This window comes from Siphateles boraxobius, unplaced genomic scaffold (genome assembly GCF_051911475.1).
Source record: "Siphateles boraxobius isolate OS27281-9 unplaced genomic scaffold, OSU_SipBor_1 41, whole genome shotgun sequence".
NCBI lineage: Eukaryota > Metazoa > Chordata > Actinopteri > Cypriniformes > Leuciscidae > Siphateles > Siphateles boraxobius.
The window spans coordinates 34,598,608-34,614,583 of NW_027509042.1; the positions used below are offsets into that span (position 1 = coordinate 34,598,608).

A 15,976-nucleotide genomic window follows, 5' to 3' on the forward strand; every position below is an offset into this window, starting at 1 on the left:
CTAGAAATGAAATCGAAAAGCAGTACACAAATCCCATCAAATTTTAAATGTCATTTGGAATGAGAGCCAGATCAAAACATGCCGCCGGTGTGAACCATGTGTTGACGGCCCGCGTTAATTCAATCTCGAGCCTAACTGTAGATTCTGTGTGTGTTGTTTCAGAGAGGAACGTGAGCGCTGGATCAGGGCAAAATACGAGCAGAAGTTGTTTTTGGCATCGCTGGCTTGCACAGAGCTGTCTCTAGGACAGCAGCTACTGCGGGCCACAGCGGAGGAAGACCTGCGCTTCGTGGTCATACTGCTGGCCAACGGCTCCAGAGATGAAGTCAACGAAACCTGCGGGGAAGGTGACGGCCGGACAGCCCTGCACCTGGCCTGCCGCAAGGGGAATGTTGTGATCACGCAACTGCTCATATGGGTAAGAGCTACAGCACACACTGGTTTTATCACAGCCAACTACTGGCCAGGATGTGTTTTGGAGTAAAGACCTTTTCATACCAAATGTGTAACCTAAAAGCTCAACTGATCAGAAATGAATGGTCTTTCCACACCAAGGGTGAATATTTGTCAGGTGCGCCACTCCTGTCTGATCAGTTTAACACAATATCCGCAGTAAGAAAATGGAACAAAACTAAATTAAAAAAAAAATTTTTTTTTTTTTTGAATGATGGAATTAAACTAGGGATAGTTCACCCAAAAATGAAAATTCTGTCAGTATTTACTCACCCTGATGTTGTTCCAACCCCGTAAGACCTTCGTTAATCTTCGGAACACGAATTAAGATTTTTTTGATGAAATCTCAGAGCTGGATCACTCCTCCATACTAGTCCATAGGCTTCTTGAGGGATTGAAACTTGCCAGCCTCGAAAAGTTATTAAAGACATTGTTAAAATAGTCCAAGTGACTACAGTGGCTAAATATTAAGTTTATCAAGCGACGAGAATACTTTTTGTGCGCAAAAACAAACATAAATAACGACTTTGTTTCAACTATTAATTTCCTTCTCTTTGGGCCTCTAGTCAGTTAAACTAGTGTAATTGCGTAGAGCTACGTCACACGTAGGCACATGTACAACACAGAAGCGTACGCTGTTAAACTAGTAACCTGACTCGAGGCCCAGAGAGAAGGAAATGAATAGTTGAAATAAAGTTGTTATTTTTGTTTTTTTTGCGCACAAACAGTAATCTCGTCGTTTGATAAACTTAAGATTGAGCCACTGTAGTCACTTGGACTATTTTAACGATGACTTTAATAACTTTTCGAGGCCGGCAAGTTCAATCCCTCAAGAAGCCTATGGACTAGTATGGAGGAGTGATCCAGCTCTCAGATTTCATCAAAAATATCTTAATTCGTGTTCCGAAGATGAACCAAGGTCTTACGGGGTTGGAACAACATGAGGGTGAGTAAATACTGACAGAATTTTCATTTTTGGGTGAACTATCCCTTTAAGTCCTTAAAGTGTATAATTATTAAATAATTATTGGTCAGTATTTGTGTTTTTCTGTTTTGATTCATTCTGAAGAACATAAAAAAAAACTTGTGTTTGAATGAGAGAAGTAAAAGATAACTATTGCATAAATATACCTCTGACAGTAAGCCCATAAAAGCTCTATTCAAGAATTTGACATTAAGCAGTAATGTGCAGATGGAAATGATGGATAACCGATAAGGGTTTTTGAAAAACAGATTTTTTTTTATTCTTAAAATGATTCTGTTTGAATTGGAACAAATCAAGACAAGCCATTCTGCCAATATCGTCCTAATCAGACCAATTTTAATAATTTGGAGTCATACAAAAAATTTTATATCATTACATATATCACCCTGAGGTCCATTTAAAATGTGAGGAATATTTTTGCAATAAAAATACATTTTGAAACAATAATTTCTGATGGACAAAATCAAGTCCCGCCCTCATTTTTTTCTTGTTCAAGAAGCTGTTTCACTCGGATATACGTCACAATAGAGAAAAAAAGACTCGCAACTTCTGTTTCATGTCCACTTTTAATATTATTGTACTGCCTTTCTCTTATCGGAGAGCTCAAATACAGTTTTTAACTACATTCTTCAATAACAGTCTCTTTGTTCAAGGTGTTAAAACAGGGACCTTATTTAAATAATTAAATAATATAAAAATTAAAACAATAATTATAATATTAATAATAATATTAACAAAGCATTTTTATGAAGGATATTAGTGGCAGGTGTTACACACAGCCAGGAGAAGCAGAGGATTTGTCTGACTTTATTTGCTCTTAAAAAGTTAATGTTCAGGTGTTCTCTTGCTAACACTCTTCATCCGTCTCTCTGTAGTACGGCGTGGACATCATGGCACGGGATGCTCACGGCAATACGGCGTTGGCGTATGCACGGCAAGCTAACTGTCAGGAGTGTATGGACATCCTCCTTCAGTACGGCTGTCCCGACGAGCGTTACCCGCTCATGGCCACTCCCAACCTGTCCCGCAGGAACAATAATCGCAATAACAGCTGCAGCAGCATGAACAGTGCAGTTATATGAGGAATAAAAACGCACACATGAACATGCACTCCTCCTCCCTCTCTATACACACCGTCATATGTACAGCTCCACCACTGCATCAGAATCATGAAACTATAGCAGACTCAAGGGAATGATGATGATGATGATGAAGCATGAGAAGAGTTTGCACTCACGCCTCCCCTTGCCTCTTGTGAAACGATCCGCACCCTGACTCTACAATCCCTCTAGTTGGAAATGTTGTAATGACAAGGTCTTGGCCAGTCGTGTCATCTATTTTTTTTTGGGAGAGTTTGGGAGAGTCCAATGTCTCGCTGCATTGTGGAACAAAAATTAAAACAACCCTGGATTCTGCTTTTCTGATTGCGCCAGTTGAAGCTACCAAGTGCATGATGGGAAAATAGGGTGTGTATGTATTTGGTAACTGATGACCTGGTGACACATCTTTTCAGCCTCTTTTCTGTGGAGTCCAAAAGGAAATGATGGGATACTTTTACGCAGAATCTTCAAAATGACCCAGAAGTCCCAGAGAACTTCACTTGGTCACCATGCGTGTCTGGACTTTCATCTCACCCCTTTGACACTGGTTTTTCTGTCTGTTCTCTCTCTCCCTCAGACTTTTTCTTTGCATCTGTTCTGACTCTTTTTCAGTCAGTATGTCCATTATGTCTTCTTTTCTTCTTTATTTCAAAGGAATGTGAAAGGATGTAATGACATTTACAAAAAACACCCAGATATTGAGTCATACGTTTGAAGTTTGAATCTGACATGGTCTTTTAAACCTTTTTTGTTTTAACATTGTTGAGTAGCATTTGTATTAGTGCTCATTACTGGACCAACGGAGGATTCTTAAAAAGGTGTTTAAAGATTTATGTTTCTCAGACGTAAAAAGGAATTACATTTTTTACTTTCAACGGCTTTTATTTAGCCAATTTTTTATCTTTCAACACGTCAAACTAGCCTTATATGTTGCCCATTGCCCATGTTCATCATCAAAAAAAAAAATCTTTTTAATGAAAGTAATATCACAGGTAGGTTGCCTCGTCTCTGAGCACAGAATATCATGAAATGCAGAGCTTATTTGTAATGTGATCTGCTCATGGTGGCCGTTGCTTTCGTACAGTGGCGTGCCTCTCTCAGGTCATCTCTGTCTGTTGCTGTTCACACACTTTACACTGCAGAGTCCGAAACCTCATGTATCTCAGTGAAGAGAAGGGCTCTCTGGGTCTTCAATGCCAATCTGTACATACTTCTTCCTTCTCTTTCATTCTATTTTTTCTCTAAGTAGTGTTCTATATTGAAAGTATTTGAAGAAAAAATTAACCCTCTGACATAAGCCTTTATTAATATATTTTTACCAGCCACTTTTCTTGTTTCAGTGCAGGTTTTGGTGTCTGAAAGTGTGCCTGTTTGAGTCGAGTTTCCTTTTACTGATCCCTATTTCTCTGAATTGTTCTTCAGAGCTTATTTTTCCTCATTGCGTTTATCTTCTTTCTTTATTGTGTCAAGGATTATTAAAGCAATACGAAGCCAAAATTCCGCCAGGTAGACACACAAGTAATTTCTCGCGGCGTTCTTCAACGTCACCCCAGCGGTCCAAGCTGCCATTGTTATTGAGAGATGTAAAGCTGATGTAAGACTCTGTCTCAGGTCATATATCATTACAGAAGATCCCATGCAGGGTTTGATATTGACTTAATCCATAATATGATTTAATGGGCTTTGATCATTTAATCTCAGCTTCCATTGATTTTACTCTTCGCTAGGTAGTAGAAATGTGGTAGGGTACTTGGCTTGGGGTTGGAGATGTGAGAGGCTCTGTGTTGTAGAATTGATATTCCGCAATACAAACAATCTGGAAAGTCTTCAAGCTTGTTGATAGATATTTTGGGAATATGTAGAGAAACTTAGATAGTTTAGAAAACAGTGAGAGTTGAAAAGCTTTAGTGAAGGATGTGAGGATGTAAACTATGAGAGAAATATTGAGGTATGTTGATTTTCAGCTCAAAAGGGGGCCGTTTTCACCTTGTATATAACGTAGCAGGCCTTTAGAGGCTTTACCACAATAACCATTATTTATGACTAAATGCACTACAGAACACCGATCACTTGTTGTGAAGAACCCACAATATAATGTCCACTTTGAATCCTTCCTGTGAAAAAAGTCGTTTTTCTTTTCTTTTTGCATGAAAGGATGTAAATGTTCTCGTCCTTGTGTAAATGTCTTCGTCTTCATAAAATGACTGTACCCTGACAGGTGACCCTAAAGAGTCTGCCATTTTAATATGAAAAAAAAAACTTATGAACAACTTGTGAACATTTTCTTTTTCTTTTTGTCAGTCCCTCATTTCCTTCTTTTGTAATCCATCACTTTGAGTAAAAATTTTTTTTTGATTTATCTTTAACTGAATAAAGAAAGCATAAATGAGCAAAAGAGACAAAAATCCAACCGATACCATGACAGCAACCGAAGGCTCTTGCCAGCCCTTGTGAGCAGATAATGCAGACAGTTGGGGGCTTTATCAGTACGTTCCAAGTTGCTTAAACATATCCTCGTTTTTATTTCAGTTTCCATTCACCGGTCATCGCTTTGTGTAAATAGATGTAAAAATGGAGAAACCTGTAGTGTTTGTTTACTTTGTTTTCGTTTGTGTTCGTTACCTCATTTCATCAACAGTCTCTGTGTTACCTTCAAACCCAAGAGACCCGTTTAATTATTTATGAATATGCTAATCTAAAAGGGGAGGAGCTCTCTCACACTACTTTGGTTTTGCATTTGTTCCTTTATTCAGTCCATTGACATCACAACTATCATTCTGATTCGAATTATTGGTGTTGTATTTCTAATTATTGTTATTATATTGAGTTTGTGTCAGCTGTACAGTACTGTGTTGAAAAATTATACCTGATGCAGAGTCTTATACTGTAATGTCTCTTTTCAATAAAAAGCTTCTTATTATAATTCTCTCCTCGATTTTGTACCCTTTCATTTATTTAATAGTGTGTGTGTGTGTATATGTGTATATATATACACTCACCTAAAGGATTATTAGGAACACCTGTTCAATTTCTCATTAATGCAATTATCTAATCAACCAATCACATGGCAGTTGATTCAATGCATTTAGGGGTTTGGTCCTGGTCAAGACAATCTCCTGAACTCCAAACTGAATATCAGAATGGGAAGGAAAGGTGATTTAAGCAATTTTGAGCGTGGGATGGTTGTTGGTGCCAGACGGGCCGGTCTGAGTATTTCACAATCTGCTCAGTTACTGGGATTTTCACGCACAACCATTTCTAGGGTTTACAAAGAATGGTGTGAAAAGGGAAAAACATCCAGTATGCGGCAGTCCTGTGGGCGAAAATGCCTTGTTGATGCTAGAGATCAGAGGAGAATGGGCCGACTGATTCAAGCTGATAGAAGAGCAACTTTGACTGAAATAACCACTCGTTACAACCGAGGTATGCAGCAAAGCATTTGTGAAGCCACAACACGCACAACTTTGAGGCGGATGGGCTACAACATCAGAAGACCCCACCGGGTACCACTCATATCCACTACAAATAGGAAAAAGAGGTTTGCAAGAGCTTACCAAAATTGGACAGTTGAAGACTGGAAAAATGTTGCCTGGTCTGATGAGTCTCGATTTCTGTTGAGACATTCAGATGGTAGAGTCAGAATTTGGCGTAAACCGAATGAGAACATGGATCCATCATGCCTTGTTACCACTGTGCAGACTGGTGGTGGAGGTGTAATGGTGTGGGGGATGTTTTCTTGGCACACTTTAGGCCCCTTAGTGCCAATTGGGCATCGTTTAAATGCCATGGCCTACCTGAGCATTGTTTCTGACCATGTCCATCCCTTTATGGCCACCATGTACCCATTCTCTGATGGCTACTTCATGCAGGATAATGCACCATGTCACAAAGCTCGAATCATATCAAATTGGTTTCTTGAACATGACAATGAGTTCACTGTACTAAAATGGCCCCCTAAGTCACCAGATCTCGACCCAATAGAGCATCTTTGGGATGTGGTGGAACGGGAGCTTCGTGCCCTGGATGTGCATCCCACAAATCTCCATCAACTGCAAGATGCTATCCTATCAATATGGGCAAACATTTCTAAAGAATGCTTTCAGCACCTTGTTGAATCAATGCCATGTAGAATTAAGGCGAAAGGGGGTCAAACACAGTATTAGTACGGTGTTCCTAATAATCCTTTAGGTGAGTGTATGCATGTATATATATATATATATATGTATGTATGTATGTATGTATGTATATATATATATATATATATATATATATATATATATATGCTTGTATATAAGTGTTTGTTTTGATTTAAATAGGCAAATGCTTAAGAGTCTGATTGGATCATTATTGCAGTGATTATTATGTTTCTAGCATGTTATATGTTTGGTAACAGTTACTGTTACCCTAATTGATGGAGTATGTAGCTTTTCATTTCTTAACCATGTAGGAAGACACATCTTTGCCATATTCCAGGATACCAATGCCAATATTCATCAGGCTAAAATTGTGAAAGAATGGTTGGGAGAAGAAACATTTATACCCATGAATCGGCACCTCTGAGTCCAGACCTTAAATTCATTGAAAGTCTTTGGGATGTGCTGGATACACATATACATTGATATTACTATCAATATGTTAATAGTTTTCTTTTCAGCATATGCTTAATTCTTCTTCCTCCAGGCATACCGCTGATCTATAGGGCCGAAAAGTTCCAGTTTTGTTTCATCGCTCCACAGAACAGAATCCCAAAACTTCTGTGGGTTTTTTTATATGATTTTGAGCACTTTTCTTGTGCTTTTGTGTCAGCAGTGGTGTACGTCTTGGAGTTCTGGCATGGAAACCGTCTTGTGTTTAGTACGTGCTGTACTGTGCAAGCTAAAAAGTCTTGCTGCAGGTCTTTAGCAGTCACTCAAGGGTTTCCTCTCAGAAATCTGGTTACAGTCATTGATAGCTTCCTTTTTCTGCTAAGGCCAGTTAGTGTAACCACTGTTTCTTTAACTGCAAACTATGATTCCAACAGTGTCTCTAGGAACATGTAGTGCCTTTGCTATCTTTTTTTATCCTGTCCCATGTTTGTGAATGGCGATGATATCTTTTAACTTCTTGGACCATTCTTTTGACTTAGCCATATTTCTAACATGCAGTCAATCATGACACTCAACAAACCTAACCAGTTCAGATATTTCATGTGTTCTAGCTCAAACACACCTGGTACAACTAATGAAGCCCTTGATCAGTTCTATCAGGTGTGCTTGAGACAACACCTGTTTTGCAGATTTGTGCTGTTGTGGGGGATTCTGTTCAGAGGTTTAAATAATTTTGAGACTGCAGAAGTCATTAAAAATTGCATTTTCAATTGAATTTGGAGAAACCACTTAAAACATTTGTTGTGTTGAGCTATTTCAATTACTTTTGTTTGATTTGTTCATTGGAAAAAGCTGAAAGTCTGTAAATTTTACTTTAATATATAATACTGATTCATAATATGTATATATTGTTATTGAAATTTACTTCACATATCTCAAATACAAATCAACTGTTTCAGGAAGTGTTAAGCTAATCGAAACACACGTGTATGTTTTGTGATTCGCGCATGTCCGCAGCCCGAACGCCTAGTTTGGGTTTCTCAGCGGGTGCGATCCACTCTCCGGCCTCTGCGGTGCAGATGAAGGCGTTAAAGCCGGACCCTGCCGACTCACTGTGTCTCTAATGAGATAAAGATCCTCTAATCCCCTTCTCATCCTTTCCCTCGCAGGAAGAGAGCCACAGCGCCACAAAGCATCCGAGGAGGGGATGCGGGGCTTGAATCTGCCCCCTGACCGGGAGGACAAAAGAGGCCTCAGCAGCCCAGGAAAACAGATGTAATTAAAGAGATTAGACAAGGCAGAGAGAGAAAAGAGCAATCTATAGAAAGAGGAAATGTTTCGTGGTTGAGAGGGGAAGTGGGAGCGTGATTATGACTGACTGACAGGAAGTGTGTTTGTTTTCTAATAATTCCTTTAACAAACATTTGGAGCTTGTAAGCGGTTGAAGGTTGACAGGCTAAAGGAGCCATGGGAAATGAATCCTTAAAATGTCAGTGGTGGTCCAGAACCACAAAACCCTGAAGCATCTTGTCCAGATCTAGTCTGATCATCTCTCATCATAAATCAGTTCCACTTAGAAATCCAATGAGGCACAGCACTGGTTCAGTGCATTAACAGAGCTGTTCATCTATCATGATATGTGTGCGTGTGTGTGTCCCTCTCACACACACAATAATGGCATTAGAAATGCTAGAGAAGCCCTGAAATGAGGCATGAGCTGCACCATCATTTTGTGATGATAATCCAAATGTTCAGAGAGAAAGAACTGGAAAATCACACTCTAATCATGCCGTACAGAGACGGGTCTGTTGTAATGCATTCTCTTTTAACTGTCTTATCTTTGATGTAATCCCATATTTCTCTGCTACAGATTATAGTTAATAAATCTACTACTCATGCTTAAATTGTGTGAATTAATGTCATGTGCAAAGAGTGCTGCACTTAATCATCAGTTCCGAGGTGGGGTGAAACACTAATAGAAAACATGGACGTTTTAAAATGCATGCATAAATTCAAACTGTCATAACCATCATCACCCCATCTTCATTTTACTGTAAACACTTTCCTTCTAAATGGCCAATTATAGGAAATTCAATGAAAATAGCAAATAAAATAAGTGTATAAAACAGGTGTGTGTGTGTGTGTGTGTGTGTGTGTGTGTGTGTGTGTGTGGTCCTGGTAAAATCTACGTTATGTGGACAAAATGTCCCCACAAAGATTGCAATATCTCTTGTGCAGACATTGTTTTTGGTCCACATGAGGAGAGCAACTTATAAATCACACTTTAAAACATGAACACTCAGTGTGTGTGTTCTTGTTTAACCTACATTGAGAGGACCAAATGTCCCCACAAAGATAGTAAAATGTGAAAATGTTGACATTGTGGGGCCATTTGGTCAGGCCCCACAAGTGAAAAAAAAAACATACCAAGTGATGTTTTTTTAATTAAAAAAAGCAGACCGTTTTCTGTGATGGGAAGGTTTAGTGTAAGGGGATAGTGTGTGTGTTAGTCTCTCGCAATTGTCAAATAGCCTTATGTCCTGTTTTATGCCAAATGCTAAACTATTCCGTTTCTTTTTTTCTTTTTCGGCCAGGCCATGAAACTTAAAAGCTGTATTTAATATATAATTTGTTATATATCAAGTTGAACAAGAATCAGTTGACACCTGTTCTGTCATTTAACATGAATTAATATGATCTCAACTCCAGTTATAACCTAGACATGAAATTGTAATTACTTACCTCAAAATTCTGTTTTGTCTTGTAATCATTTTTATTTTTCACAGAATCTTTAAATAGTATGTGTGTATGATTTGTAGCTCTGTAGCTCTTTTCAAATTGGTTATACTGGTGGTATTATAACTCACCCGCTCTCCTTTGCATACACAAACTGACTGCTTGATGCTCATTGAAAAAACATGCTTAATTATTAATAGCAGTTATGATTGTTACAATAAAATCATAATATTGTAATTTTCCTGTGTTCGCCTAATTAGATCTTTTAGAAAAATCTAAACTAAAAGGGAAAGTCAGCAACTATGAACTACTGCTTTGTTGTGATAAATCTCACATAAAACACTAACATATTTTGTGCTTAATACTGGTAAAAGATTTAATAACATTTCATAAATTAGATATTTTTTTGCATGTAGGTGCGTTTGTCAATATGCAGATCTATAAATAAATCTAATTATGATTACAATTATGTTGGTCATAATTTAAATGTTTTTAATTTAATAAAAAACTGTTTAAAATTACTTTGAGTAATGTTTTATGTTACAAAATCACAGAAGTTTAAAAAAAATCAAATGTGTGTCTGTCATTCCTTTATTAGTGTTATCTTTGTTGTTGAACACAGATTTGACAGAAACTTCCAGCATAAGTGTGTTTCAGTGCTCTCCGTCAGGATTAATCATTGGAGGTTCATTTGACGCTGTTAATTTAGTGCAGGAGGGACAAGCTGGAGTGAAAAGCTGCGGCCCGAGCCGATCCCCGCGGGCCCATTTATCTGACAGACACTACGGACAGCCTTGATTACAATTTGCACAAAAATTCATTAGAGTTTAGGTAATTGTAAGATCTCTCTTTCTCTCATCACGGTTCCTTATGAAATGTCTTTCTGCCCAGTTTTCATGTCAATGGACATGAAAGTATTGTCTATTTTCCAACATCATTCAAACCAGCACATTTCAATTGTCTACACTGCTGTTTTCTCTCTCTCTCTCTCTCTCTCTCTCTCTCTCTCTCTCTCTCTCTCTCTCTCTCTCTCTCTCTCTCTCTCTCTCCTCTCTCTGTGTGTGTGTGTGTGTCAGTGATGATGAGGCACTGATGATGTCTGATCTATTGCAATGTTCAGGACTTGCACCTGCATACAACAATAAATCTACTACCAACAATAATTCAATTTCTCTAGGAAGAAAAATTAGAATTCCAGTTTAATTATGAAACTTAAGTCTATTAACCACTGCAGTCATAATAACTTTTTGGTTCATGTTACATTTTTCATTTAACTCTCTCTACATATAGAAAGGTATGTTGATTAGTACAAAAAGGTACTTAATGTGTAATGATTTTGCACAGCAGACTGTAATTAAACTTTTTTTAATCAATTATAATTATTGCTTGTAGCATGGACACAGTAAGAATGTTAATAGAATCTTTTATTTTCTCATTTACCAAGTATTTACTTATTTCTACTTGATTTAAAAATATATAATTTTTAAAATCGTATTAATAATAGGGTAAATAAATGTTTTCTAAATTAATAAAAAGGTTACATATGATACATATTACAAATTCTACTCAATTATATCTCAATAATTTATCTTCTTAAATGACTGTAATGAATGCGTAAAGTTTGGAGAAAACAACAGGGCTGTAGTATTTAAGTTTGCTATAAAAAAAACTCATGTTTAATCTGTCGAATTTGGAAACTAATATGAACCCTAGGTTTAGGCTACGTTTGTTGAGAATAATGTATATTTCGACAAGCTTGCATGCAGACACAAATGCAAAATTATATAGCTAATATTATATGATTATATTGATAAATAAAGTATTAAAACCGGTGTATTTTTAAAAAAAAAGAGGTTTGAATTGGCCAATGAGCAATTTTTCGAAATTATATGAAAAAAATATGAACATAAAATATAGAAATTTCAAGAGCTGCGAGGTTTAAATGATTGTATTATGATCAATTGCATATACAGCAAAGGCTGTTTGCGAAATTATTTTTAAAAATACTATTAATTACAGCCGCTAAAGAACTGAAATGACGAAAAGTAACGAGCCTATTCGTCACACACGGGGCACGTTGGGAAAGAGACGCAAATAAAATACATTTGCGTCTCTATCTTTCCCAACGTGCCCCGTGTGTGACGAATAGGCTCGTTACTTTTCGTCATATAAAATAAGGCAGGTCAAATCCGACGGAGATCAAGGCTGACACGAGGTTGTGTCTCTCATCATGACCCTGAAATCTATTCATGAACCACAGCCTCCTGTCACAACACCCGATTCAAACCTGACAAGGTTAGATGATTTCAGATCATGTGTACTAACAGAGCAGAGACTGCGCGGAACAGATGGAGCAAGCGGAAGTCCGTTCTGCAGGTGCAATAAAATACCACCATTAGCAGTAATTATTATTAACTTATGTTTAAAATATAGCTACAAATTATAAAGAAAAAAATAATAAAGACAAATGTTACACAAATAATGTAAAGAAACAAGTCTAGCCCACTCAATGTATTTGAATTGATGACGTAGTTTAGGTTATTTCCCCCTCACGCGCACTTCGGACAGAAATAGTGACTTACGTGTTGCATTTAAAAAATAAAAAAGGACAATTTTTTTTTTTACAATTATTTATGGTCCAGCTTTAATCCACACAATATTCTGAAGTCAGTAAACTCATGAAACGTTAGCAAGTTTTTTTTTCTTTTCACAATATTAAATAAATTAGCAACCTGCCCGTGACGTCTGAAAAGGTTACAGAAAAAGGAAAATTAATGCAAGAAAAAAAATTAAATAAAGGCTATTTACCATAAAAATAAAAAGCACATATTTAACAGGTTGTTTAATAAATTCGAGGGAATGGTGTTAATTTTACTATAAATTGAATTATATTGTGTTCTTCAGCAGAGACCAGAAGTGCTCCTTTTTGGATAATATTCATCTCTGCAAAAAACAAAACAAAAAAAACACGTGAACTAGACAGTCACACAAAACTAAACATAAAACTGATTAAGTTTTTAAATACAGGGTGTAAATTCAAGAACTAAAATTTGTTCGTGATTTGGTCCAAAGTTGGAAATAAAACAGCAGTTTCTCCCTCCCAATATGTCTTAGTTTGAACATTTTCGCTCAAACTGAGTCTGTTTCTTTCTTTTCTCCCGTTTGCACAACTCTGTAGTTTAAACGAAAACTATATATATAGGTTGCGTGTCCTGGGTTCCTCAAGAACAGTTTGGTTATATTAGATTTCTCAGAATTGTCTTGGTCCTCTAGTGTATCAAGGTCTGGCCTGTTCTAACTGTTGGTGTTGGCTGCGTATTGCAAACCGACTAACATGCACCGGAATGGGCACCACAATTTTCGGGTTTCTGGAGGGCTCTCCGGTTTTGGAGTTCACGTTTCCAGCTTTGACACGTTTCCACTTAGCTCTCCGGTTCTGAAACCAGATCTTGACTTGCACCTCGCTGAGCTTTAAGGCATGGGCGATCTGTGAGCGTTCTGTGAGGGATAGGTATTTCTTACAGTGAAACTCCTTTTCCAGTTCTAAGAGCTGCTCGCTCGTAAAAGCCGTCCTCCTTCTCCGATTTTTCCCGGTGGACGTGGTGTTTCCCGCCCCATTCCCACCGTGGACACCGTCGTCCAGTCCTCCGTTGCCGTCTCCATCTTCCTTCTGACACATCGCGTTCCCGGGCCCGTTGTCGTCGGAGCTGTAATCTAAATCACTGTCCATGGAGAAGCTCTCATCTTTCCTGTTACACTCATCCTCCTTCGCGTCGTCTTTGCTGTGACCTCGCACTATGGGAATGAAATAAAAAGCAGAATTATTTTGAGAACTGTTATCAGAAGAAAACATCTAAATGTAAGCTTCTGTTGTGAGGTAATTTGTGTTTTTAGTTTTGACTAGTGTGGTCGGGGAAACAAGTTGTGAGTTTTCATAAGAATCTGACCTAGTCTTGTCTCGCAACACATTCTTCCTGTTTATTGCTGCCACTTTTACGCGCAATTACGCACGGTGATGGATCTCTTAGGAAAGTAGTTTGCAGACCTCAAAACAAACCGGCCTAAAAGTTTTCCCTCTTCTGCATCTCTTGAGATCATTTGACTTTTTTTAAACATGCATTATTTTACATAGACCTTATTTTTTTCATAATTTCAGATTTCAATATCAAATTGTCCCTACAGCTAATTTCATTTTTCTTTACGTTGCAGACATGGTAGGCTATATTACAATAATGCGGGACTACATTTATTTTACTATGCCTACATATAAATGATCCAGGCGACAGTGAATTTTGCTTACAGTTTTATGGACATTTAAACACCGCTGGCCCTCCGATCCCTCAATTAAAATGAGCTAATTTAGTCCTTGACGGCAGCTCGGCCTCAGGCACTATTCCCTGGAAAACTTGATTTGGGCCTTTAATTTAGGTGTGCGTCTCTGAAATCCCACAATCATGACATTTTATTTCCGGGAGATTTTATATATTTATTTCCGTCCCACATTACTCGCTGCAACTCGGTAAACTGTATTTTAAGTGAAAATTTTAATTTTAGCGTATAGACCTAAAGCAGACATACACAATTTGCTTCTTAGAAAAAAGTAAGAATAAAACGTATGACATCGGAATGATAAATATTTATAATTATTATTATTATTACACTTTAAAATTTGAGAACACAAGAATCAGTAGCAACTATGGGTCTGTTTTACTTTTATTTAACATGCATGGCAAGATCAGATTTGCTCTTCACATATTATTTTTTAAAGACTTCACAAAGCAATAAGGACGTATGCAACCCTATTCACAACAATGCACCCTCTGAAAGTGTGAAGAGTTCGGAAGGCTGGCTTTATCTCACCTGTAGAGTTGTGCGAGTCGTGAAATGATGTAAGGGTCGTTGAATCTTTCGTTGGGAACGTCTTCCCATCCTCTCCATCTAAACGAATATCCTGAGATTTCTCAAACATGGCGTGAATGGACTGAGAGCTCAGCTTCCTCGCCGCGTCCTGGTGCTGCTGAGACGGCGAGCTGGAGAAGCCGCCGGGTAACGTGGCCATTAGCGTGGATGTGAGCGCCATGCCCTGCGCCAGACTGGAGCAGAACCCGCTAGGTAAGCCCGGAATCGGGTGGTGCGGATGGGTCGCGGGGAGCGCGCTCTGAGGAAGAGTTGGAGGAGGTGGCGGTGGTGGAGGAGGTAGCACCACTGACCGGTAGGGCATGAACATGGGATAGCCCGTGTACACGAAATGTCCCGGACTGGGCTGCGGTGGACCTCCGATGAGTGAGTCAATGCTGAATGCAGTGGTGCTTCCCACCGGACGCTGCATCATCATGAACGGTGTACTGTAAGCTGCACTCATATGATCGTATATGGCTAGTTTATAAAGTCCTGAAGTCTGTGGGAGCAGCTGTCTCCCCTGTGCTTCTCAGATGAGGAACTCACTGCTGGACAGTGTCATACACTGACACTCTCTGAGGTTTCGGTAATCCTGCGAATGTCTCTCTGTATGCGCAGTTCGTAAAACCGTTGCATCTGTTTCGACTTAGTTCAGTGCCAAACTGATTTTTTCGTTATAAGAACAGATCGAGACAAGTGCATTAAAACACAGACAAACGACGCAAATCCCTTGGTGAGAAATGTCTGGACGAGAAGAAGGTCGAGCATCTCAGATGAGCTTTATCGTCCTCCCTTGAGTTATTTCAGCGTCCTTGTCCCTTCTGCTTGGCCGCTTTTCATTCCGACCTGATAGAAGTCACAATAAATTGCCCCTCGCACTCGCAGTATCAGCTGTGATCATCTACTGAAGTGTGAGTTTGAATTACGCTCCTTCGGTTTAAGCGTCTCCACCATGCGCTTTGGCTACGCCCACCGCGACTCTGCGCTTGCTATTGGTCCAGTTTCATCCGTTTATGTGGAACTGTCCAGACGCGCCTGAGCCGCGAGCGCTGGCTGCTGTCTCTTAAATTAGAACGTCACTAACACAGTCTCACATTCCAAAACAGTCAAAACAAGAATCATGTGAGATGTGATCTGATGTGTATTTTGGCATCCAATGGTCCTGATGATATTTTTTGTATTCCAATTAATGAAATCCATCCTTTTAGCCACAGCGC

At 38.6% G+C, this 15,976-nt stretch overlaps 2 protein-coding genes across 5 annotated transcripts in view; one reads left to right on the forward strand and one right to left on the reverse strand.

Moving 5' to 3' along the window:
- agap1 (ArfGAP with GTPase domain, ankyrin repeat and PH domain 1) overlaps positions 1-5,466 on the forward strand; it is a 241,979-nt gene extending 236,513 nt beyond the window's left edge. For all 4 annotated transcript variants that reach the window (XM_077199206.1, XM_077199205.1, XM_077199203.1 and 1 more), the window contains 2 exons: positions 163-418; positions 2,314-5,466. In XM_077199206.1, coding sequence (XP_077055321.1) covers positions 163-418; positions 2,314-2,520 — 463 coding nt within the window. In that variant the 3' untranslated portion in view covers positions 2,521-5,466. The remainder of the gene's footprint in view (positions 1-162; positions 419-2,313) is intronic.
- A 7,030-nt stretch (positions 5,467-12,496) lies between these two features.
- Positions 12,497-15,672, reverse strand: gbx2 (gastrulation brain homeobox 2). The gene is made up of 2 exons (XM_077199979.1): positions 14,721-15,672; positions 12,497-13,655 (listed from the first exon to the last, which is right to left on the reverse strand). The coding sequence occupies exons 1-2, from the start codon at positions 15,220-15,222 to the stop codon at positions 13,138-13,140; spliced, it is 1,020 nt and encodes a 339-aa protein (XP_077056094.1). The 5' UTR covers positions 15,223-15,672; the 3' UTR covers positions 12,497-13,137.
- Between the last annotated feature and the right edge of the window lie 304 nt (positions 15,673-15,976).